The 27,497-nt window shown below is 35.9% G+C and overlaps 1 protein-coding gene and 1 long non-coding RNA gene across 3 annotated transcripts; both read left to right on the forward strand.

Annotated features, from left to right (window-relative positions):
- Nucleotides 1-2,409: 2,409 nt before the first annotated feature.
- Nucleotides 2,410-5,222, forward strand: LOC113294043 (probable leucine-rich repeat receptor-like protein kinase At1g35710). The gene has a single exon (XM_026542469.1). The coding sequence runs from the start codon at nucleotides 2,438-2,440 to the stop codon at nucleotides 5,075-5,077; it is 2,640 nt and encodes an 879-aa protein (XP_026398254.1). The 5' UTR covers nucleotides 2,410-2,437; the 3' UTR covers nucleotides 5,078-5,222.
- A 21,039-nt stretch (nucleotides 5,223-26,261) lies between these two features.
- Nucleotides 26,262-27,497, forward strand: LOC113294660. Of its 2 annotated transcripts, none has more exons than XR_003332673.1 (4): nucleotides 26,262-26,382; nucleotides 26,571-26,782; nucleotides 26,873-26,961; nucleotides 27,054-27,497. It is a non-coding gene; the product is annotated as an uncharacterized LOC113294660 (long non-coding RNA). The 2 variants fall into 2 exon arrangements; XR_003332672.1 differs by having other exon boundaries at nucleotides 26,318-26,382; nucleotides 26,568-26,782.

Here is a 27,497-nt window from a genome sequence, read left to right on the forward strand (position 1 = left end):
CCACCGCAAAACAGTTTTATGCGCTATCAGCACCATCACCACCCACGCGGATGGCACGGGTTATGCACTACCAGCACCTTCACCAATCGCGCGGCCATCATGCCACCAGCACCTATATTACTGTGATGGTTATCATCCGTGCACATAATTGAAATGATTGGACAATATAGAAACAAGAAACATGGTATCAAGAATGCTTGCTATTACCCGTCAAATGTGAGGTTCCAAACGTTTTTACCAGTAGTGAAGCTTGTTCGCAAGGTCTGGGAAAGAATTCCTCTTTGTATCCTATATTTATGACTATCTAGCTCCAGAAAGTATTCAGCTACAACCCACAAACCTATAGGAGGAGTATATATAATAAGTATATTTGTCAGCACTAGGGAAAAGCGTATTTGAGTTGCTATTGTCCCACAAACCTATAGGAGGGTTTACTATTACTCTTAATTTGTTTGCCATGAGTTTGCCGATACATAAAAGATTCGACATAATGTATTTGCCAGATTTCCAGTTTCCCTATGAGCGATTAAAATTTTTAAAGTGGGTTTATTACATTTGATTTTTCAATTGTTGTAAATTTAGAGACCCTCGGTGTCCCACTGCATGTTTAGTGTCATGCTATCAAGGTTTAACAAGTGCGGGAGATTGTGCTTGCAGTACTTGCTTATCACTTGCTGGCGAAGGAGCACCGTTACTTATCGATGTGATCGCACTAGTAATCTTCGCGTTCTTTGGGTTGACCTGTAAAGAATCTGGTAAAGGAACTATCACATACTTGCAAAGAAGATGCTGACAAAAGTGAGTTAAAACCATCTCAATTCACTTTCTGTCATACCAGTGTTAGGGCATTGGTTTCATTTTATCCCATTCTAAAAACCGTGCTTCTTGAGTCTCTTGACGGACCATGAGGTGTTAAACTTAAAAATTCCACCATCTTTTTATAATATAACCACACTGTGCTAAAATCACCCACCTAATTGACAGGGCATGTAAACAGCAATGCTTTGTTATATAACAGATGCCCTTTCCAGTGCACAACCGGACAAACTCTCTGATATGACATGTACATTATTAGTTGTTCGCCGTTTTGATAGAAGAATCTTACATAAGGAATGCATTTCTCTATAGCAACAAGTTTAGTGGATGCTTGAGTTTGTGATTCTGTATTTTAACTTTTTGTTTGTCAAAATCGTTGTTCATATTTTAGAGAGAATTGACAAATGTTATGGGATTAAAAAAGGCGCGTAGAATAACAACGGTTACAGAATGTTAGCAATTGCGACTGAAAAATCTCTAAAGATTTGAATAGAAATAATTATTTTTTTTACATTATCAATTTAATACAATTTTGTTTTACAAATTAGAATTACGATAAAATTTGTCTGAACATTTCTTTTACATTTGTTTTTCCTTTATAAATCTGAATCCGTGCAATCACGTAATGATGTCGTTTCATCAAGTTCTTCGGTCGGTCCTCCTACCGTGGCAATGGTTGTACTAGTATACATAACGAGTACACATAAAAATACTAAAATAAAATTAAGATTACTTTCTTCATTAGTATCAATTTTAATTAAATTATGAACCCTTTAGAAAATAAATGAGTAAAATAAATTATGGGTATTTACAAAAGTAGTCATACTTCCTTATTGGGGTTTATATATATCATAACGTTACAACTTTTTGCACAACAGTCACTAGACAGTTAACATGACTGTTATGTCATGCGTCAGAGTTAAGTTTGGTGTGGGAATTACTTAATTGTCAATCGATAAATAAGGATAAAGAGTGTTGGTGGTGGTAATGTTTCCCGTAGTGGTGGTGGTGTTGTTGTTGCTGCTGTCTTCGTTGTTGCTGTTGTTGTTTTTACTGCTGTTAAAATTAAACGCATTTAGGATTTTTACATGGCACCATAATTTCAACCCACATTTAGGATCGTTACATCACATTTCCTAGAAGGGTTCACCGTTTCTTCTCTTGGATATAAACCGTCAGCCTCACCATTTCATAACCATCATTTCAACAATTGAGAATGGGTATTTAGGACCAAAACATGACTGCCATGGAAAAATACTCTTTTACCAACAATAATTAAAGGTAAGATGATTTTGTGAAACCAATTATGGATGAGTGACCATTCTGAAAAAACACCCATAAATTATTGAAGGACTATTCTAGGAGGACTATTCTAAGTGGAATAATCATAAACACCCGTAACTTATGGGAGGACTATTCTAAGAGCAACAGTCACAGGGTACGTAATTATTCAAAGTCGTAATGTGACTGGTGGACACCAGAAACTAATAGGTGTCCACACAAAGCCTTATCTTGTGTGTCCGCAACAAGAGACTAGAAACCACCAATTTTATTATAAAGCACCCCTTGTACTTGATCAGTTAATCAGAACCCAAAAACAGAAACTCTATCTTCTTTCCAAATGTCGCAACCATTAATAGTTTCCATTGATACTTTACTAGTGCTGTTAGCATTACTGTTAGTTTCATCCTATAGTATTGTTCTTTGTGGTTCTTCTTTTTCTTCCACTGGTACAAAACAACATTTACAAGTAGGTGTAGAACAAGAAGTAGTTGCTCTTCTAAAATGGAAATCAAGCCTTATTAACCAAAATCATTCTCTGCTCTCTTCTTGGAAAATGGATTCGACTGCGAGTAAAAAGAGTCCATGCAAGTGGTATGGAATCCATTGTGACAATAAGGGAAGCGTCCAGGAATTAAATATATCAGGTTTGGGTTTGCGAGGTACACTCCATAATTTCAATTTCTCATCTTTCTCTAATTTGATAAGTCTTGATTTGAGCTACAACGAACTCTTTGGGGGGATTCCGCCCCAGATTGGAAATCTTCATAAGCTCACCCATCTTGTTCTTTCTGTTAATCAACTTTCTGGGCACATCCCATCGGAAATAGGTTCTCTCACAGGTCTGCAATATTTATACCTTTTTGGAAATCATATCAGTGGATCTATCATACAAGAAATTGGAAATTTATATTTTCTTACTCATTTATGGTTGTTCACAAACCAACTTTCTGGCATCATTCCTCAAGATATAGGAAGGCTAAATTCTTTAACCAACTTAGATTTGTCGGACAACAAGCTCAGTGGTTCAATCCCTGCTTCTATAACCAATTTGACTAGCCTGAGCACTCTTTACCTGTATAAAAACCAACTTTCTGGCGTCATTCCTCAAGATATAGGAAGGATAAGTTCTTTAACCGACTTAGAGTTGTCGGAAAACAAGCTCACTGGTTCAATCCCTGCCTCTATAACCAATTTAACTAGCCTGAACATTCTTAACCTGTATCAAAACCAACTTTTTGGCGTCATTCCTCAAGATATAGGAAGGCTAAGTTCTTTAATCGACTTAGAGTTGTCGAAAAACAAGCTCACTGGTTCAATCCCTGCTTCTATAACCAATTTGACTAGCCTGAGCACTCTGTGCCTATTTCTAAACCAACTTTCAGGAATCATTCCTCAAGATTTAGGAAGCCTAAGTTCTTTAACCGGCTTAGATTTGTCGGACAACAAGCTCACTGGTTCAATCCCTGCTTCTATAACCAATTTAACTAGCCTGAGCACTCTGCACCTATTTCTAAACCCACTTTCTGGCGTCATTCCTCAAGATATAGGAAGACTAAGTTCTTTAACCGACTTAGAGTTGTCGGAAAACAAGCTCACTGGTTCAATCCCTGCCTCTATAACCAATTTAACTAGCCTGAACATTCTTTACCTGTATCAAAACCAACTTTCTGGCGTCATTCCTCAAGATATAGGAAGACTAAGTTCTTTAACCGACTTAGAGTTGTCGAAAAACAAGCTCACTGGTTCGATCCCTACTTCATTGGGTAATTTGAGAAATTTGACTTTTTTATATCTTTTTGGAAATCAATTAAGTGGCCCGTTACCGACGGGAATGAACAATCTAACGCAGTTGGAAGAATTGTATTTGTCCGAGAACAGATTTTCTGGCAATTTACCTCAAAATTTATGTCAAAGCGGAATCCTTACAAAACTTGTAGCAGGTAATAATCTTTTCACAGGTCCTATACCAAGAAGCCTTAGAAGTTGCACCAGCCTTAAAAATCTCGTTCTTGGAAACAATAAATTAGTAGATAACCTAACCGAGGCGTTTGAAGTGTATCCTCATCTATATTGGCTTGTTGCGAAAAACAATATGTTGTATGGTGAACTCTCAAAAGATTGGGGAAAATGTCAAAATTTGACAGTCCTATCTTTCTCAGGGAACAATATCACAGGTAGAATACCATCTGAATTGGGAAAGTTGAAGATTTTAGGCGAACTTTATCTTGGTTCAAATAACTTAGTAGGGGAAATTCCGAAGGAGTTGTTGAAATTGTCTTCACTGATCAAGTTGAATTTGAGCAATAACCAGCTTTCTGGCAGGTTGTCTTCCGCAATTGCATCGTTGTCCAACCTGCAGTATATAGACTTATCAAACAATAAACTCATCGGATCAATACCCAAACAACTAGGAGAATCTTCAGCTTTACTATCTTTGAATTTGAGCAGAAACAATTTTAATGAAAGTATCCCACCCGAGATCGGAAACCTGGATTCGCTGCAAATTTTGTTAGATCTTAGTTACAATGAGTTGAGTAGAGAAATACCATCAGCTCTTGGAAAACTAAGCAAACTAGAAACACTAAATGTATCCCACAACAAGCTTTTCGGCTCAATTCCATCTTCATTTGATCAAATGCTTAGCTTGACCACTGTCGACATTTCGTACAACGAATTCAGTGGTCCTCTTCCGAATATCAAGGCCTTCAATGATGCTCCAATCGATGCTTTGAGGAACAATGAAGGGTTATGTGGTAATAGCTCAAGAGGATTAAACCCATGTAATCCTATAGTTGAAATCGAAGAAGATGATTATCAAGAGGATGCAAAAGACAAAATCTTGTTTTACGGTGTTACTGCTTTGGGATTTGGAGTTGGGTTTTGGGGTTTGTTCCTGGTTCTGCTACTCAAAAAAGAGAAATGGTGGTTTGGGTACTGGAGAATTATCGATTCCATTGTGATGAAAATAGTTGGTTAATTTAGATTCACTCTTGTTTTTCTTTCTTTTGTAATGTCATCTGGTATTAGTGATTTTTGTATTGGGTTGGAGTAATACATTGGTGGATGTACTTTTAAAAAAATTCATTGAGTTTCAAGTTTTTGTTCTTGGAGGAAATCTTCAATTAAGAGATTCTAAGCTTGAATCTAAAATTAATTTTTATAAAACCCATTCATAAACGTATTTGATCATAAATGAAGATGGAATTGAGCCTCAGGATGGTCATGAAAATTCTAGCAATTTCCATGTGGTGGATGTGTTTGGTTACCTGGCCTTGATTCTAATCAATATCATGAGTGAAGTTTTTCATTGCAAATCCCAGTGATAATGCGTCCGTTCTTTCTTTCTTGTGGTTTTTATCAGTTGTAACGCATAGTTGTCCAAGTTTCTCGTAATCGTTTTCTTTTTATGATTTAATTTAATCTTAATGGTAAGAAGATCTATTCGTTTCGTAAAATATAGGGATTTTAACCATAGATTTTTTCAGTCCAACAAGAACTATGGAATTAATCTATATCCATTTTTCGTCTAATCTAAAATTCCCCCATTAATAAAACGTAATTTCCTTCGTTCATGATCCTAAATTATACACTGTAATAAAGAAAGTCAAGTATTTTCTTACTTGAATCCACACAGATAATTAAAAAACAAAAAAATGTAACTATCTATTTTTATGATAGTAATAAAGTTGATCACTAATTATTTTTTTCACTAAATACTTAATCATGGATTTATATGTGTCCTTGTTTCCAATGAATTATGTATCTTTTGTAATCTTAATCTATGAGATAGTATTTATTTTTGTGGCTAATCACTGGTTATCTGGTTTTCTTATTTTATGTTTTGAGCGATATGCTACGTATCTGCACCATACGTGATCAGCTGATCACCAGGAATGTTTTTTTCTGCACAAAATTGGACTCTCTGCGTACCATCAATGTACAAAACTCTTTTGGTAGGATTAGGATTTCTTACTGCTTATTCTTAAGTACTTAATTATCAGTATCTTGGCTGAACTAGGATTCTTGATTTTCAGTGTTTTAGAATTGCTTTACCAAGTGTTTCAAATGTTTTTACTCTTATGTATATGTTATTAAGATGAGCAATTGGATTCATATGAGAATAATCTATCTATCAAGAATAGTGTCAGTACCCATCCACGTATCACACTGTTAAAGATTCTTAATGTTTCTGTTGATTCAAAAGTGTTTATTGTACAGAAATTTCCTACATTGGTATCAAGAGATAGGTTGTGCCTTGATTAAGAATCTGATTTCGTTTTAAAAATATGGTGGTTTTTCCTGATAACGTGTTCATGAATTGGATATGGTAATAACAGCGTGTTCGTTTCGGGTAATTGGAAGCCCAGTAATTGGATTCCAAGGGAATAGGCCCAATTCCCCTGAACCGAACAACCCAAAAAAATTTAGAATTGGATTTCTAAGGAATCCAATTCCCTCCAATGGGCTCTATTTTATTGCATTGGTGGGTGGGTGGAAAGAAATTTGATTCCGTAAAAAACAAAGGAAATTGAGCAAAAATTACGAATCTGTCCCTCTGAAAACAAAATCTGAATCTGGTTTTCATTTTTCATTTCTAACCATTTCGTTTGAGATCGAGAGAGAAGAAGAGATCGAGAGAGAAGAAGAAAGAAACCACTGAAGAATGAGAGATGGAGAAATACGATGATTAGGTTAGGGTTTTAACTTCTCGTATTTTCTTTCTTCTCTATCTGTATGTAATTTCATTTTTTTTAACTGCTCGTTTTGTTAGGGTTTTGATTTCTTTTCAGTTTGTTGCAGGAATGATTGATTAAAAGACCAATTATCATCTCAATTGGATTTGCGGCTTTGTGATAATCGGTCATCAACTCAGGAACAATAATTTCTTCCACAAGAACTCTAACTTTCATTTTCAACAGTACCTATTTCTTCTTTTCCCGACTCAATCAACTACAGTATTATCAGCGTTTCCCTTTGATTCAACTAATAAGAACTTTCAAGGTATAATTCGTTCACCAATTTCATTTAAATTGATTTCGGTAATTTTTTAGTTTTATGATAAAATTAGCTTATGCATGTGTATGTTGGGTTTATGATATAATCCATGAAATCATCTTTTAACTATCCCTTGATTGTGTTGTGTTTTTTGACAATGAAAAACTAACTTAGATTATGCTTTTTTTTTCCTGAAAAACTTTTGATATTTGACTTGAGACCTATATTGAGTCACCCTGTGGCTGTATGATTGTTTACTGTTTTATCATCCGTGTCTGTATAGTCATGTATGGTTGACCATTTTGTTCTTATCCTTTTCAAATTCAGACCCACTTCCAGTATGGCACCTCTAGTCTTGACAAAAAAGAGGAAACTTGAAATGATGACAGACAATATCCGAACAACGATGGATGTTGTAACTTTATTTTACATTTATTTCTATTCATATGTCTTGCGTCATCAAAGCAGTGTGTTAAGAGCTAATGATCGTTTTGAATTAACCATGGTACGATTATGGGTGATGGAAGATTTGGTATACAAAAGTGACACCAAATGTAAATCCCAACTTCGTCTCGATAGACGCACTTTTAGAATTCTTTGTCATAAATTGCGCACTGTTAGTGGACTAGAAGATAATAGGAATTGTGATGTCGAAGAAATGGTGGCGATATTTTTATATGTAATTGCGCATCACCATAAGAATAGAGTTGTGGGTTTTCAATTTAAGCGATCAGGAGATACGATTAGTAGACATGTGAACACGGTGTTGAAAGGAGTTATTAGGCTTAAAGGAGAGTTGTTAAAAGAACCGGTAGCAGTCTCTACAAGTTCTGTTGACCAGAGATGGAACTGCTTTAAGGTATGAGATTGTCTCAAATGAAATATTATAACCTTTTTAACCTTATATGTCATGAATATTAACACTTGGTTTTTCGTATCACTAATGAACTATTAACATCACCTTGTTTACCTTTAGAACTGCCTAGGGGCATTAGATGGAACACATATTAGTGTCCATGTTGCAACAGCAGACAAGCCTAGGTATCGTACAAGGAAAAGCGCAATTGCTACCAATGTCTTAGGTTTATGTTCTCAAGACTTGGAGGTTATATATGTATATCCTGGATGGGAAGGATCAACTGCTGATTCTCGTGTTCTTAGGGAAGCCATTTACAAAAAAATGGCTTAAAAGTTCCACATGGTAAGTTTGTTAGAGTATTGTAACTTGAATCTGCGGATTAGCGAGTGTTTTTCATGTTTTTTATTAAGATAATGATGGTTGTTTACATGCTTACTTGGTTGTTTTCCTCTTCTACCTGTTTGATCTGAGATTGAACTTGTCTATGCTGGTTGTTTCTATCACCCATCCTTGACGATTCTGCGTGTTCGCCTCTTCATCTTCCTGCAATTCTCCTGCTCCTTCTAACCGGCGTTACATTTTCTCCTGCGAATGCTTGTCTCACCATTTGTTGTTCCTGTAACAATATCTTCTCTTGACAATGAAAAATGTGTTATTTACAGGACTGAAAATGTTATTAATGAAAACTTCATTTCAGAGATGAAAACATTTTGCTTTGTTTTATAGATCTAAGTTTTTAAAACTCTCAAAGATGGATGATAAGACAATCGAAAGAAAATAATCTTTTGGAACTTATTTTTTAAAGAGATTCACCAACAGGTAGTATCCTCCAAGTTGTATTCTAGCGCCAAAATATGGTTGCAGGATATCCCACAACTACACCCTAATGAGAATCTATGAAGTAATCTAAAAAACCATGATAATATTCTTAAAATCTTTTATTAAAACTTAGAGCAAATACAAAGAAGATGAGATGAAACCCTAACATGGGAAACAATTTACTTTCTCTCTCCTAAACATCTTATCTCAGCTCACCAAAAAGATCTCTCTTTACAATGATGGTTGGTTCCTTTTATTGGAGTTAACATAGTGGAGGACAGCTAATAAAGCCCCTAATTTCGGATCTGATGTGCGTCAAAGTCTCTTGGCCGTTTATTTTGCCGCACAGATTTTTCACTGCCGCGTAGATCTTCACACTTTTATTGCGACTTAGTGACATCATCAAGTTCGTCATTCTGGATATATAATGTGCGTCCTTATTCGCATTCCACTAAATGTATTAATTCACGTAAGTAATGAGTATGTGGTATTTTGCACCCACAGATGTACTGGTGGCTCTTGCTGCAAATGAAAATACAGCATATGACTGCTCTAACAAGTTATCATTTGGGGTTCATCGTTGCTACTCAGTTCCTCGTGATATCCTCTCAAATAAACCTATAAGCACGAAAGAAAGTCGAATAAGAGTAACTCCACCAACCAAAATCAGTAACATTCACTAGCAAAGAAGTCACCATTGAAACTTGAAAGTACTTCGTGCGGGCACTTTGGTTAAATCATCAAACAGTCAAACTGGTCTTCGTGTGGGAACTTCGTGTTAGTCTACGATTCAAGTGCATGTCTAAGGACCCAGACCCTAATTAGACAATCAACGTAAGACACTCCCACTTTACAAAATATCTCAAATAAATTGTAAGATTCAATTTCATCAGCCTCACTCTTCAAACTTAAAAAACAGACTACACAAGGAAAAACACGAAGATTACACAGCACTCTAATGTCAATCTATCACAGATTCAAAAAGAGTCTTAACTTTGAGAGAGAGAGGGAGACCTGTTGGTAGTAACTGGAAGAGGTGAATGAGTTGCATATATAACGACCTGGATTTCGTAGCTGCTGGTCTTCTCTTTATATGAAATCAACATAGAGTGTATCAAGAAAGGAGAGTGATTTCTTGAGATCATAGGGTATAGACACCTTTGATCTGTCGCACTTCCGTATGATTAGTTCATGAAGAGAAGTCCATAATCGCAAATCCGGTAGAGATGTTAAAACAGGGCAACACGATAATTCCAACCTTTGGAGAGAACTGTTGCTGCAGTTGTTGTTTACATCATCAGCAACATCATCATCACGAAAACCTTGAAACTCAGAACAATTACTGATCTCTAAAGTATAAATATTCGGAGTATTCTCTTGGACTAATGCCCTCAGTGGTAAATATATCAGTTCTGGAGAATTATATATATCAATGGATGTGAGAGAGGTCAGACATCCTACTCCTCTAGTGGCAGATAAAATTGAGTTTACTGCCTTGCCACTGTTTCTGATCAATCTCAATACCTTAAGAGAAGGAAATTTGGTCGGTACGCTTCTCAATTTCGGACAATCCTGCAAATATAACTTCTCAAGGATAGGGAAGGAAAAACAAGATGCAGGAGGAGCAACCCATTTTTCTACATTCAACATACCAAAGATTTTCAACACAACTAATGAGGGGAATAATAATGTTGTAGAGGTACTACAATTTTCTTCTTCTTGGTGGTAATAAAATTCTCTGCCCAAATACTTGACTGACGTCATTCCCGAAATCTCAAGATCCCTAAGACATGGGAGCATACCAAGAGCTGGAAGCTTCTCACAATTGTAGCAATTTTCTAACTTCAATGACACAAGAAGCAGGCAATTAGAAATTGAACCCATCCACTTCGGAAGCTTTCAACCGAAGAATCCTTGTAACTGCAGGGTTCTCAAATTTGGATAGGGCAGAAGACCCTCCAACACCATATCATCATGTTCCTCATCTTCATCGTTTCTACGGAAGCTCCATTCCAAATATAATTCTCTCAAATTTTCCGTATCTTTCAACTTTGCTCTCTCCGCAGCTTCTATTCCTCCTCTAAAATTCTCTAACCTTTTTATATACAACCTCTGAAGGGAGTTAAGGACTGCTAACTCTTCTATCCCACTATTACCACTACTTCCACATAATTGAATATCTGCTTCTTTCCTCACTATGTATGAATCCAATGTTTCAAGGCAAGTTAGCTTTTCGATTCCTCCAGGCATGACAGCATAATAATCTCTAGAGTGTCTAAACTCTCTTAATTTCGGCCAATTCTTAATTTCTTTAGGGAGCTCACAATTATTTCCAAAATCAACTATCTCCAAATTATAGAGGTTGCTAATGCATGATTCAGGCAACACTTTGATCCCAGTCCCAGCCGGACATCTCAAAACAAGGCACCTTAATCGTGTCAAAGCTCCTAGTTCTCTTGGCAAGGCATCTAACTTCCAGCAAAGCATAAAATTGAACGTCATTAAATTGTTGATACAAGTGATGGAATCAGGTATTTTTCTAATTGATGAATATGAAAGGTTAAGGGAACTTAGACGTTTTAACAACCCAATATTTTCGGGTAAGGCTTCTAACTTACGGCACCCGTTGAAATCCAACGTCTGCACATTAGTAAGCTTAATGATTAAATCATGAGGTAGAACTTTAATATCAGATCTTGAGACATCGAGAAGCCTCAACTTTTTCAAATGACCAATTCCACCAAGAAACCCAGAAACATTTGAGCAGCTATGCAATATCAATGTCTGCAAATTGTGAGAATGATATAATGACAAATCATGTGATAAATCAAACTCACAATTGGAGAGGTCCAGGAACGTCAAATGTTTGAACTTCGAACTCGGAAAGGAAAATTTTGTATCCCAAAGACCAAACGGATATAATATGCGTAAACACTTATCAAGAGAAAACTTGTTTACTTGGGAACAATATTCTGGATGATACCTTGTATATTCTTTGTGGATTTCATCTAACGCTTTATTAATAGCTCGTATCTTACCAGCTATCCTAAAACGAAATAGAAGTGGGTTGGAGGATGAGAACGAAACGAAGTCTCGTACCTTGTGCTTCAGCTGGCTTCCCTCTTCATCACGATGCATGTATTCGTAAGAATAGTGATCCATAACATCATCAGCATCATAAAATTTAAGCCTTCTCAACCAAAGTATGGCGGCTTCGTCATTTACTTGATTTATCTCAGCATCAGAAACTGCAGCTTGAATTGTCACCAAGCTTAGCTTAAGCTTTTCTAAATCACCCCGAATCCCCCATGCTACAGATCCAATATGTTCATCGAGAATTGGTAGTAATTTTTTTATGATTTCAGCTACCTCAACAATAACAATCTTTTCCAGCGCCATTATGAGATTAATATGAAGCAGAGAACAGTCGGTCGGGATGAAGAAAACAATTTTCAGGAAATAAAGGAGAACCGTCGAACAAAAAAAAAAGATCAATTTTTCTTGAGATGCATAATATGAATTAAGCCTGTTTTGATGAATACAAATGTGAATAATGAGAGGAAACAATTCAAATAAACATATGAAATAACTTTTTGATCTCCACCACTCGGAGAATCACTTGGCAACTGGCATCTTAATTACACAGTACAAAAAATATTCAGATTCCCATATAATGAGAGTGTAACGAGCACATGAACTTACCGTTGAAATACGAGTTACCATTGAAATACGAGTTTTGTATCATGGACTTTCTTGTGAAAAACAATTAAAAAACGTGGGTGTTTATCATAAAACTCAAAAAAAGACCTATTTCGGCCAATAAGAAACGAAGGTTTTCTCACCGTTCAACGTGGAAACTAATTTTGTCTAATCCTAATATGATAGGCATTCGACTTCCAAATCGAATTTGGATTTCCATGGAACCAAACACGATAAATTAAAAAAAATTAAACCAATTATACGTTGCAAGTGTCTTCACCAAAACACTCGTTTCACATAACTCAAAAAAAACTATTTTGGCCAATAGGAAGCGAGAATTTTTCACCGTTCAACGTGGGAGCTAATTTTATCTAGGTCTTTAAATCTTTAGATATACTATTTGACTAATAACTTTCGATTTTATTTTATTTAAAATTTGAGCAAAATTAGTATTTGTGTCCTAAATTTGTCCAATTTAGTATTTAATTCTTTAGATATACTATTAGTTCATGTCTGGTTGAGAGCTAGCTTTATAAAGTTGCAAACACCATACGTGGTCCATGCATTATCAGGAAATTAAGTAAGAAAGTTTTGAGCTTTAGAAACTGGATACATCATACATGGTCCATTGATCCTTCACGTTTGTCATTAGTGAGGACTTTTGTCTAAAGTCTTCGTCTATGTTTAACAAAGTCCTTATCCACATAGACTTTTCCTTGACGTGTAGGCTGTCTATAAACCAAAATGAAGCTAAGATACCTGAGAAGCAGGGCAGACTGAGGACCATCTGTATACCCATCTAAGATATGAGCTATCTTTCCCCAGATAGCCACTTGAAGGTTGCATAATTTTCTAAAATAAAAATTCAAATCAAGTTGACTGAAAACTAAGTCTTCCCGATCAAACAAAACAAATATGTCACTCTTAGAACCTCCTTACACGATTATAGTTAATTATCGGTCAAAAACTACAATTTTTTTTTACAGATTATTACCTCCGCCCTTGTAAAAGAGACACCATCACATTTTTTTAGATAATTCACCACAAAAAGCTTTTGTACCAAATTGTTACCACTTTAGACCTCGGTACCTTTGCCAAGCAGTTCACCGGCCATAAGCTAATCTTTGAACTATTACACCGGCATCGCTCATATGATATTACTAGTGTTAATGAAATTAAGAACCCTTTAGAAAATAAAAAGAGTAAAATAAATTATAGTTATTTACAAAAACAGTCACACTTCCTTATTCCGGTTTACATATAAGTCAGTAGGTATCACCTAGGCCTTTGGCCTGGGCTCAACCTCTCGTACGCCTTCGACGTTGCGGTATTTTGGATTTCTACGTACCCGTGTATTCAGCATACCCATATCTTATCGGCACGGGGGAATATTCTCAATGGGCAGATACATATTGAAGTGTAATGCAACTGTGTCAATGGTGTTAAAGTGGCAACAGTAAATTAGTAGTACTGTGGTGGTACGATGCAAAACTTAACGAATGACTCTTGTGTCCAAAAGGAAAAATAAGGAATTTCAATAAAGCTGTCTTAAGCTAAAAAGTTGTTTTTCATAAATGGGTCTTAAGCTAAAAAAAGAAAATGACATTAGTTGTCAAAGTATCGTAAGTATAATTTAATCAATAAGCCGGACAGTCATGGTTTGGATGCCCATCTCATAGTCCTGCATGGTCTATCAGCCAATCACTTTAATCAATAAACACAGATGCAACTCGGTACATCATTGTTTAAGGACAAAACTACATTTGTTCAATTGATAGTTTATACTTCCGCGCCATTCACTCTCATTTTAGATGGAAACGTCTCCTGCTTTAAATATATAAAATTGGTAACACCGTTACACAATAATAGATAAAGAACATTGCGTTAATAAATAAGATAAGATGTTGCAAAAAGAAACAAAACATGACAACGACATAAATTAACAACAGCAAGGATGTAGGAGTAGGAAATCTCAAGGTGATTGGGTAATCTTCTTTGTTCTGGATGTCTTTTTGTTCTTCATTGCTACACAACATCCTTGAACTTAATCTTCACTTGTTGCTGATCCTCTACATCAGGCATAAAAAAATATAAAATAAAAAGATCCTCTACATCAGGCATCAAACGTTGTTGCCATTCATCTAACATAAACAAGATAATCATCACAGTAAACTTCAAATATGGAAATGCCCAAGATCCAAAACTGGTTGTTTTTGTGCAACGTTCAAATTCGGACACGAATTAGCCCTTCCCAATGTTATGCACCACCGTCAGTGCCACTATGTATCCATGACAGCCGCTGCAAACGGGAGAAAACAAATTAGCTTGATATTGATTATGATTTGTGGAAACTTCGCAAGTGTCTTCTTTTGCAGGTATGGGCGGAAATGTCGAAATATAATTGCATATTATCCAACCCGTAGGAATCAATAGAAAAGGAAAATCCCGTATAATACACCAGATCTGGCTTGGTTATTGATAGAGTGAATAGTTTGTAGTAGAAAAACATCATACCTTTTGTGCGCACCTCAAAAACGTAATGGTAACTCAAAGATCAATCTTAGCTTGTATAAAGACAATTCTCTTTATTGATGTTTAGAAAATAACTCAAAACTAAACACAAAGCTCTAATCTTTCATATGATCAACGACAACTTTGGTGATCATATATATAGAAGTATGACTTCCTTTTCCTAGTCCTATTTCCTTATTACATGTCTTTCCTTTTCTTAGAACTAGTTATCTCCTAATTCCCTTAGGAATACATGAATTTCCTTTTCTTATCCTAACCAACTTGTTAGAGATTTATCTTAGGTCTTCATGTTGAAGTTTATCCAACACTCTCCCCTTTAAGCTTCAACCTTTCTTGTGACATGTCTTGTACTCCGATCAGTTGTCTCATCTCTCCAAACTTGATCCGAGCTAATGCCTTAGTCAATATATCCGTTTTCTGCTCAGTTCCTGGTATGTGCTCGACGTTGATGATCTCCTTCTCGATGCATTCCCGTATAAAATGATATCTTTTGTGGATGTGTTTAGTCTTACCATGAAACACAGGGTTCTTTGTGAGTGCTATTGCAGATTTATTGTCAATCTTGATGAGAACTTGTTCTGATTCTCTTCCTTTGACTTCACCTAAAAGATCTTGAAGCCAAATTGCTTGCTTATCTACTTCCGTTGCGGCCATGAACTCGGCTTCGCATGATGAGAGACCTACTGTGTCTTGCATCTGTGAGCACCATGTGATAGGTGCATCTCCTAGATAGAAGATATGACTTGTCGTACTTCTTCCGTCATCTTGGTCAATGTCATGGCTACTATCACTGTATCCAATAATTTTCTTTGATCCTCCTCGACCATACTTCAATCCATACGTGATTGTTCCCTTTAGGTACCTTAATATTTGCTTCATGATGTCACCATGAGACTTGCGCGGACTTTGCATGTAACGGCTAGCTACTCCCACCGAGAAAGCTAAGTCTGGTATCGTGTGTAACAAGTATCTAAGACACCGACGTTTCTTCTATAACACGTTGGATCAATCTCTGTTTCCTTTTGTGCCTTTGAAACTTTAAGTACAAACTCCATTGGTATCTTTGTTGGATTACGAGTTTCAAGTCCTGCTTCTTTCAGAATTCTCCTTGCATATGATTCTTGTTTGATCTGAATTCCATCTACTCCTTGATGAACTTTTATGCCAAGGTAATAGGTGAGTTTTCCGAGATTTGACATCTCAAACTTTGATGATATTTCTTTCTTGAACTCATTAATTACCTTGAGTGAGTTGCCAGTCAAAAATAGATCGTATACCTAGACTGCAATCACAAGAAGCGTTCCCTTTTATTCTCTTCTGTATACGGAGGTTTCCTTAGAACACTTAACAAATCTAATTCCCTTTAAGATTTGATCTAACTTTGTGTTCCAGGCTCGAGGGGCTTGTCTTAGACCATATAGAGATTTTGATAACTTGTAAACTTTATGTTCTTGTCCCTTTAATTCGAAACCTTCTGGTTGATCTACATACACATCTTCTCGCAATTCACCATGTAAGAACGCTGTATTACTATTAAGTGGTGAATTTCCCATGAGTTTGATGCTGCCTCTGCAATCAATAAGCGTATTGTTTCAATTTTAGCAACTGGTGCGGAGACTTCATCAAAATCTATGCCTGATTCTTGTACGTATCCTTTAGCTACAAGCCTTGCTTTGTATTTGTTAACAGTACCATCAGAATTTCGTTTTATCTTGAAGATCCACTTGAGACCAATGACTTTTACCCCACTTAGCTTATCAACGAAAAACCAGGTCTTGTTTCTGTTGATTGAAACAATTTCTTCTCTACATGCTTGTGTCCATTTAGACGAAATCTTTGCTTCCTTGAAGCTTCTTGGTTCGTCATTAACAGACATTAGCATTATCTCACATTCTTCCACGGCTTGAAGAATATAATCCTCCAAATACTGTGTCTTATGTATCTGTCTTGTTGATTTTCGCAGTGGAATAGGTTGAGCTACTTGAGCTCCATCGTTTTCTTCTTCTTCTTCTTCGTTATTCTCTGCGTTTTCGTTCTTCTCTTCCTCTTCTTGATTATCATTGTCGTTTTCATCAGTGTTGGTGATTATGGGTCCTTCGCCTGCATCAATTACTTCACCCCACCTCATGTGAAACATTCCTGGATCCCTTATTGGTCCATCGATAGTTTCTTTCCAGTTCCAATTTGCTTTCTCATCAAATACAACAACTCGACTCACTATCACTCTCTTCGTTGTTGGATTGTATAACCTATAAGATTTGAATCCAGGTTCAATTCCTAAATGCACAAGAGTCAGTGATCGATCATCCAGCTTCTTAAGAGTTGTAGAATCGACTTTTGCGTATGCTCTGCATCCAAACACTCTTAAATGGCCTAGGTTTGGCTTATTCTTACGCAAACTTTCATATGGAGTCATGTAGTTAAGAGCTTTCGTAGGTATCCTGTTTATTAGGTATGTGGAGTGTCGTACAGCTTCTCCCCATAGATAATTAGGTACCATCATAGCTTTTAATGAACTTCTCGTCATCTCCATTAGAGTCCGGTTTCTTCTCTCCACCACTCCGTTTTATTGTGGTGTATATGGTGCTGTGAGTTTTCGTTTAATTCCATTTGATTCACATAACTTGTTGAACTCTAATGACGTGAACTTTCCTCCTCTATCCGTTCTAAGCATTTTGATCTCTTCTTTTAACTCATTTTCTATGAAATTCTTGAATGCTTTGAATCTATCAAATGCTTCACTCTTTTCTTTCATAAGAATAGACCACATGTATCTTGAGAAGTCATCTACAATAACAAATATGTATTTGTTATTTGCAAGGGTCTGTGGTGTAATTGGACCACATAAATCGGCGTTGAGTAGTTCTAATGGTTTTGAAGCTCTGAATGTCGTTGCTTTTGGAAAACTTTGGCGTGTTTGTTTTCCAACTAGACATGACTCGCAGATTCTTGATTCTTCGTTTATCTGCGGTAGTACTCGAAACATCTCGTTTTGAGACATCGCCTTTATAGTCTTGAAACTTATGTGTCCTAATCTTGCGTGCCACTTCCATGTCTGATCTTCAAGGTTTACGTTTAGACACATTGGTTTTCCAATCATAAGACTTATCTTGTAGAGTCTATTCTGTGATCATGAGACTCTAACCAGAAGCCTTCCATTGGGGTTATGAACAGTTAGATATTGTCGATGTATTCTAACATCACATCCAACTTCTGTAGCTTGTCCCAGACTCAGGATGTTCCTCTTTAAGTTCGGAATGTAGTAGATGTTTGTGACAAGCTTCTGTTCACCTGTCTTGCTTTGAAATAGGATTGATCCTTTCCCTTCAATCTTTATATAAGAACCATCTCCAAATTTCACTTTTCCTTTGATTCTATCGTTGAGTTCAGAGAAATAGTGTCTCTTACCAGTCATGTGATTGATGGCTCCGTTATCTAAATACCAAACTCCTTCTTCACCATCTTTAGTTTCGTAGTTCTTTGGTATTAATTTATCTTCGTTTAAGAATACCAGTTCGTGCATAAAATGAGCTGTATTCGTTTCTTCTGTTTCACTCTTGTTTGCCTCTTGTATTTTTTGTATTCTTTCAGGACATATAGAGGAGAAGTGTCCTGGTTTATCACATCTGAAGCAAATAATATTCGATTTGTCCTTCCTTTCTTTTCCTTGGTTTTGATCAATTTGACTTGTTGTTCTATCTTGCGATTTGAACGTTCCTCCTCTTCCTCGTCCTCTGCTTCCTCTACCACCTCTTCCACGATCTCTTCCTCTTGTCGTTGTCGTAGAACTTTGTTGATAAGAGTTCGTGTACAAGAGTTTTCCTTGAGTCTCTCCATTGTTTTCTTCATCAAGGATTCTCTCTTCATATGCTTTTAGTCTCCCAATTATATCTTCTCAGCTTGTCGTCTTTAAATCTAAGACTTGTTCGGGAGAAGCTATGATTTGAATGTACTTGGATCTTGGTAGACTATTGAGAAACTTCTTTACCAGTTTGTTTTCATCAATAGATTGTCCAAGTGACGCAGCTTTTGAGGCTATCTCTGATAGCTTTCCAGCAAAGCGCTCGATGGTATCAGTTTCTTTCATCTTTATTCTGTCGAATTCAGACATTAAGGTTTGTAAACGTGCTTCTTTAACTCGATTTTCTCCGAGGTTACGTACTTTGATCGCATTCCATATATTCTTTGAAGTTTCCTGTTCACGAACTTGCAGAACAAAAGACTTCGGTATATCTTGAAACAATAATCCAATGGCAATATTGTTTTTGTCTAAATCCATCGTTCCAGGTTCGATCGTCTCCCAAATCTTGTAAATCTTCATCAGTATCTTCATCCTCATGGCCCATACTGTGTAATTTGTGGCGTTGAGGATTGGACATTGGATTGGTGGTGGTGTGAAATCTTTTGCACGTATGATGGTTCTCTCGTCTTCCACGGCTCAGTGTAGACACTACAACAAAACACACGTTTAGTGACCAAATTTTATGTGACCAATAAAATTTTGTCTACAAATCTAGTGTTTAGGGAGGAATATTTTTTTGGTCACCATATATATTCTTTTCGCGACAAAAGATAAATTTAGTCTGTAAAGTTGTCACAGAAAATTTTTGTGACCAAATATAGTGACCAATCCTGTCTCCGTCTCAAAATATATTTTTTGTGACCAAATATAGTGACCGATCCTGTCTCCGCCTCTAAATATTTCTTTGTGACCAATTATTTCGGTTACGGAATTCGTTTACAGCGACAAAGGAAAATTATAGTCCCCAAACATATTATTGCTAACAACCCAAGACTTTTGTCCCTGAATGTATCTTACACTGATAAAAGTTAGTTTTTTGCCGAAATGAATACCCGTCAAATAAGGATTTTGCCGAAATGAATGCCCGTCAAATAAGGATTTTGCCGTTAGAACTATTAGTATCCAAACAAATTGTTGTCGCAAATGGATTGTTTTCTACCGACGGAGAAAAAATTGGTCTCCGAAAAAAATATTGCTGACAACGTGTAACTTTTGTCCTTATATCTATTTATATTTATGAATACAAAAGTTGATTCGTCATCTAAATGAATACGAAGCAAATATGAAATTTTGTCGTTAAAACTTTGTAGTGGCAAGACAAATTGTGGTCTGCAAATCCGAATATTCCGTGACTCAAACTATGACCGTTTACAGAATAATTGCTGACTGCTAGTGATGCAAATCTGGTGATTGTATCTGATCATTGCTCCCTTCTGGATTAAGCCTCTTAAGTCTCTGATAAGAGAAAATAAAGATTTTCAAGAGATTGATCCACAAAACCTATAATCAAACCAGTGCTTGAACAAACCAGTGCTTGTTCAAGAGAAAATAAAGGTGTAGGCAAAAGCTCAATCCAGAGCCATCTTTCGTGTCTAAAGCTTCAGCAGCTTCAGACTTCGGCAATAAGCCGTGTACAGAAACTGAAACCATAATTGGCCTCCATTAGGTCCCAACATAAGAGTCGGCTCACTGCCAATGAAATTACCCCAGGTGACGTGGAATTCTAGGCATACAGAGTGAGACTTACCCTTATAAATCAAGCATTAGATCGCCAGCACACAACCAAGTTTACCATTCTCATTGCAAACCTCTGCGGACGTTCTTTAAACTAACAAGCAGGGGACTTGCCCTACACAAGAGCGTCTGAAATTATCCCAGATGACATGGAGTTTAGGCTCTTGTACAATGGATCTATGGTGGTCTCTATTCGGTAAAATCATACATGCTAGTGAAGTTTTAAGTAAACCGAGGGTAAAACAAAAATGAGTATTTGCATACTGTTTCCAGATCCCAGTTCATTCTTAATAAGATGTTAACTGTTTCTTGACTAGACTCTTCCCTCCCCTGTGCTTTCTTTCCCCACCCGAATACCCTGCATAGAAAAACAAAACAAACAAATCAGCAAGAGAGCAAAAACAGAAACAAAAGCCCAATTAGCTGACAGCCAATATATATGGACATTACACAGATTTGAATAGAAATTTAAATTCAAAGACAGTAGCTTACTTGCTACAAGAATTGCATGAAACTGACCCACTAGATTTTGACGATTTGCTTGACTTGTTGCCTCCACTTGCAGGGGTCTTTCCTTTCTTAGGGTTTAAAGTACCTTGATGCATAACACCAGCTTTCTTGCCATCAGCACCTGCAAACATGTTGACAGTTCCAGAAAATTAGAACATTAGAGAATGTTCTACTAATGTAAAAATCAAACGAGCAAGCAAAATGATAAAAGATCTTTACTTGACTTCTGAGGAGTCTCTACTTTAGCCTTTTTGTTAGCACCTTCAGTAGGTCTCATCTTTTCCTGTAAGAAAATATCAAGATATGATTTGCCTGGAAAAGAGAGAGAACTCTTACTCATGTTAATAAAAAAAATAATGAAAGCTTACCTTTGGAGTAGGAGTTGGGTCTTCTTCATCTGAGCTCTCAGCATCATTATCACTCCCCTCCATATCCTGCACAATCATGCAAACAACACCCAATATACCGGCTTTCGAGAAATCATAATATAGAATGCTCCATAAGGGTTCTGAAAACATATAACAAAAAGTCTCATGAGTTAGCGATTCAAATTATAAATCCTTGAACAGGTTTTCCCAAGAAAACCACAGGGTATTCAAAGAACAAACAGGAATACCAAGAAGATGAAATACACATGCACACGTAAATCAATAATTGTGATCACTAGTATCAGAAGTATCCAATCTTGAAAGTTAAGTTTCATTTTCCACACCTGATCGACCTCATATTTGACGAATTATTCGACCTTTAGATAACTATCAAACCTAAGACAATGGGATCTAAAAAGATACCCAAGGAACAGCCCCAAAAAAAGAAAATCTTTTTTACATACAAAGTACTATACCCCAAATACCCAGTACACGTATCAAATGCAATGTAAGAAAACAGATGATTCGAGAACTAAAACATATGGAGAATTCAGAACTCAAACCAAAGAATATAAAAAGGCTAATGCATCATTCACCCACGTATTCTCACAACTAGAGTCAACACCACTACAACTATAATTATAATAAAGATTCACTCAAAAAATTGAAATTCAAAGTAAAGACCTGAAGAAAGGGGTGCTCACTGCAACCAAAGTATTTGATAGGCTTGCACTGAATAGATCACCATGACATGATCACTCACCACCATCCGAACTCAAGCAACAACATCAAATCATGGTAAAGTTTTATACCAAGTCTTCGTCAGACCTTACAGGTTTAATACGAAAGTGATTGCCTTAAGAAATGGGATAATAAAGAAAATCTTGGCATAATGTCTCACGCAATCAATCAATTCACTCATTAGAGTGACAATTCAGAAATAACTGCAAGAATACAACTAAAGTTGGCTACATATTACCCATCCTGGGTTCCTCAACATATGAATCTTGATTTTGCAATCCAAAGTTGGCTCCTGCATTTCATTAAGTTTTTTCCTCCTGCAAAATGAAGTGGTAGAATCAGTTATTACATTACAAGTCTAAGGTAAAATTTATTAAAAGTAAAGAAAAGAAAACTACTGAGATGGGTTTGATTCGGTGCTAATTAGACAATCAGATAAGGTAGCTATCTGTGTGATTTGGATGTTTTGCCTACTTAATCCTCCGATTAAAGGCAATAGCTTTCTATTGGCTGGATACATGTCAAATGGATCGTAGTTGTTAGTTTTGGTAATATATGATGGCGGTGCTTAGTTAGTAGTTATCAATTCAGCAAATTACTCGTACAATCCACAATTCACGAATTTATTCTCCATTGAGTCTGTAAATCTTCTGGTGAGAAACCAAAAGTCGTCATAAAATTCTCCGGTTCATCTTCTTACCCTCTAAACGACCTCATTAAGAATCCAAACTCCATCTGTAACATAAACATAAATCGAGTTCATCAACATCGAATTAACCAAATCTGAGAGAAAACTCTTAGAGTAGTTTTTTCAAATAGGTTATAAGCGATTGTAAATAGAGATATGGAACAGGAAACTAACTTCAATTGGAACCCAATTGTCAGTAGAGAAAAACATATACAGTCAAACCCCTAATTTTCAATTTACAGTATCAATTAACAATCTCTCTAAGACTACGAAGTCCGGCATCATAACCTGTATTTGGGAGATTTGAAGGGTATGTGATCAAATCGATCTAAAAGGGTTAGGAGTCGACTAAAAATCTCTTTGAGACTATGAAATCCAGCATCATCTGGATTTTGTGTGAGTTGGTAACTGGGAGATAGAGGTACGAGAAAAGATTGGTGGAAATCGTTCGGCAGTCCGGGAGAAAGAAAGTAAAGGTCATGGAAGTGGAAGAGGAGAAGAATGGTGGTGAGAGGTCTGGTTTTCTGAAAGAGAGAATAACGGAATTAAGTTTTAGGTCTCGAGTTTTGATTTATATTGTTATAAAGCAGGTGAGAACTTGGATTTCCAAAATATTTGCGCGGCAAAAAATGAACTAAGGCGCCAAATTTCCGCTAAAAAAAGTTCCCCATAATATTTTGCCCGGCAGTTTTGCCTCATCGGACAAGGTGGAAATCCGCGTGATTAAAAAGAAAATTGGACTCCCATTGGCCTGGTTTAAATCATGCGGATCCATTTCTAATTGATTATCTTTGGTTTGCCGTTGATCCATCTTATAGTCTTTGGTTTTCACATTGGCCAGGTTCAAATCATGCGGATCCATCTCTAAGTGATATGTGCGGATGTTAGATTTGCGTCATGAATATATGACTGGTATCGGGTTCGGGTATATTGGTAGATAACAGATGAAAATTATTGATGCCAACGGATATTCGGTTCCATTGATGATAATAGGAGAAACGGGTGGAATCCGGGAGAAATTATGTGGCAGATTGGTATCAGGTAAGATGACGGATAACAAGCGAAAGCGAAGTTGATGAAATTCGATATGAATTGATTGATAACCATATAAACTCATGAAATCTAGGAGAAATCTAGTGAGGTCGAGCGATATTGGATAAGATATATAAATAACATGTGAAATTGACTAATTAAGGTCAGTGGACATTCGATTAAAAAATTACGGATAACTGGAGAAACATATGGAATTCGGGAGAAGTTGAGTAAGGCCGATGACGGATATCAAGTGTAATTAATTAAGTGAAGTTGATGAAAATTTGGTTTGAATTGATAGATAACCATGTAAACCCATGGAACCCATAAGAAGTTAAATGAGGTAGAGCAACAAGATTGATAGATAACGGGTAAAATTGACTAAGGTCGATGGACATTGGGTTGAGGATATATAACTGGAGAAATCGATGGAATCCATCGAGGTCAACCGACATTAGGTAAGGTTGATGAATAAAAAGTGAAATCAAGTGAACTCGGTGATAATTCGGTTCAAATCAATAGAAAACCGTTAAACTAATGGAATACATGAAAAATCTAGTGAAGTCGAGCGATATTGGATAAGACTGGTAGATAACGGGTGAAATTGCCTAAGGTCATTGGACAATTGGTTGGAATGATAGGTAATTCAAGAAATCAATGAAATTCGGGAAAAATTGAATTAGGTCGGCCGACATCAGGTAAGATTGACGGGTAACAAGCAAAATTAAGTTAAATAGATGGAAATTCGGGTTGAGTCGATAGGTTAAATTGATGATAATTGGAGAAACCAATCGTTGTGATTCCTTCCAATAAATCGAGTAAGGCCTCAAATATTGGTTAAGATGACATATGAAAAGTGAAACTAAGTAAACTTGATGGAAATTCGGTTTGAATTTAAAGATAACTATATAAACCCATGTAATCCAAAAGAAATTGATGGAGGTAGAGCAATATTGGAAAAGATTGATAGATAACGGGAGAATTGTCTAAGATCGATAAACATTCAGTTTAAGTAATGGACGAATAGACAAACCAATAAAATTTGAAAGAAACTGACTGAGGTCGACTTGCGCTAGCTAAGATGGACCCGTACAATTGAAACCATGTAAAGTCAATGGAAATATAGTTAAATTAACAGATAACCATATAAATCATTGGAATCGAAATACAAGTGAAGTCAAACGATATCAGATATAACCGAAGGATATACATAATAAAATTTTGCAGAAGTGGATAGACATTAATTTGGCGAAGCTGATCTATAATCTTGGAAACCGTTGGAGCTTTGGAGAAATTAATTTAAAATTGTTATTCATCTTTTTAACAGAGAGGTTTGATGAGAATATTTACAATTGTTATTAGTCTTTTCAAAATAATAAATAATAATAAACCAATTGTAGTTTCAAACAAAGCTTTTGGATGGTAACCTAGCAACAAGCTGGGCTGCAAATCCTCTCTGAATAGCGATACCTAATCTATGGAAAAAATTAATCTGATTGTAAGTAAATAAAAAAGCTTTTGGATTGTAAGTAAATAAAAAGTAATTTAATTTAATTAAATTTGATTATATTATATTATTATTATATAAAATTATTTTTTCCATTTTTAACTATTTTTTATTAATTATAATTAATAACAATTAATTAACATAACAGCCTCTTTATAGGAATATTTTATATGGTCTAAAGGTTTTTTTTTTTTTTGGACGTCTGTACGGGGCAGAGAAAAACAAGAGCAAAAGGAAAAACAGGGTAAAGCAGAAAAAAAAAGATCAAGTGTGCTGAAATAAAGGCCTGTATGTTAATCGAACTCTATTTAAACACGACCCTGTTGCCAGCTTATATAAACATGACTTTTGTTAATTTGTATATCCGTATACATGTTAAGGTTTTATAAATAATTATTTTAGTTCATTGGAAATTGTGTTTTTTTGTCTTATTCTACTAGAAATTGGTTATTCTTATATTAAAAATAACAAACCTTGTTCCCAATGCAAAGAATTGTTGTTTTCATTGCAATAAAACAAACAAATCATGTTTCAAGTGCAAATAATTATTATTTTAATGAATCTTAACATGTATACGGGTATACAAATTAACAAGACCCTATAAACATTTTAGCGTACATATTAAAAAAGTCCGCTTACCAAACCGGATTCCCGAATTAGATTTTTCTTCTTTTGACAAAGCCTCTTAGTACTCTCCCTTAAACGTCGGATCGCTCATTAATCCAGAAATAAATTAAAAAAAAACCCTAAAATTTACTATCATGTTCTCCGCCTGCTTCTCTACATCTCATCCCACATTCTCACCGATCCTCTGCTAAAACACCATTTCCTTTCATGGTAAGACCACTGTCATCTTCGTCTCTCCCTCACAACCACCACCACAACCAAACCAGTTTTCCATCTCTCCCGATATCTGAATTCAATCATCGATGCCAGAGATCCACTTGGTGGCGGTTTATGAGACCATGATAGTCACTTCTATATATGAAGTTGCTGGTAGGAAAAACCATTCCCCATTCAGTTGTGTTAATTAGAATATTCTAGATTTTTTTTAATTGATTTACGAATTTCTAGATTTTTTTTAATTGATTTGCGAATTGAGCAGCTGCCTTCGATTGGGTTTAATTTTTGATAACTGGTTGAAACGGTATATGATCTTGGTTCGCTTCATTGTTTAACAGCAGTGGATCACTGGGTTCACTTTAATCGGGTGGATACATGTATCATCAAAGATTAGAAATTGGATGACCCTTTTCAATGATGTGTAATCAAACAATTCAGTATCTGTCATATCAAAGATATAGATATCATAATCGTGTTCCTTAATTAAGTGTCGATCTGTTACGGAGCACTCGTGACGGTTTGAGAGACCATCTCGGTTTGGTGCCGGTTACCGGTAGGAAAAAGCATTTTCTTTAGATTGTTTCAATTCAAATATTCTAAATCATATTTAGTTACTGAAATATGTTGCGTTTTCCTTGATTAGCTAGGGACTCGTGCAGATTGTACCAAGAGCAGCCTGCCTACCTCAATCTGGAGTAATACATTTTTGATAGACGATTCTTAATGCTTCAGGTATTAAGTAAATTACAAATTTCTACTGCTATTTTGTTTTCCGAAAACCAACTGGTTTTTAACATTTTTCTAAATATTTTTCTGGGAAAAAGGATGCGACTAAGAAAAAGAAGACCTTCCATTTGGTGATCCATTCAAAAGGCAAGAATCACTGATTTTGAAGATGCCAGATGACAATGAATTATTTGTTTAATTATTTTTCTTTGTTCAATTAACCTGTAAACTAACATGTAATTTTTACATAGGGTATAATGATTTAGGTCCAACAAAAAAGCTTCGTTGATGGGGAGCAAAAAGATGATATTTACAATGAGGTTCTTTGAAGAAGATTTAAAAGAACATACATGAGTGTTATGCCTTCTCGGGATTTGGTTCAAAACCAACCAAATGGACGGTGAATAGTTCAAGTTATGATTATATGGTTTCAAGTTTTTAGCTTTTGGAATTAGATGAATTTAAATTTCGGTAATTTTATTGTTTTTAGATTTCTTTTTCCTGGATTTAAATATTTGATGCAATAAAACTTAAATTTTCTT

Source organism: Papaver somniferum, chromosome 7 (genome assembly GCF_003573695.1).
Source record: "Papaver somniferum cultivar HN1 chromosome 7, ASM357369v1, whole genome shotgun sequence".
Lineage (NCBI taxonomy): Eukaryota > Viridiplantae > Streptophyta > Magnoliopsida > Ranunculales > Papaveraceae > Papaver > Papaver somniferum.

What these genes read in the sequence shown, in the direction of transcription:
- LOC113294043 (XM_026542469.1), top strand. Translation starts at nt 2,438, where the DNA reads ATGTCGCAACCATTAATAGTTTCCATTGATACTTTACTAGTGCTGTTA.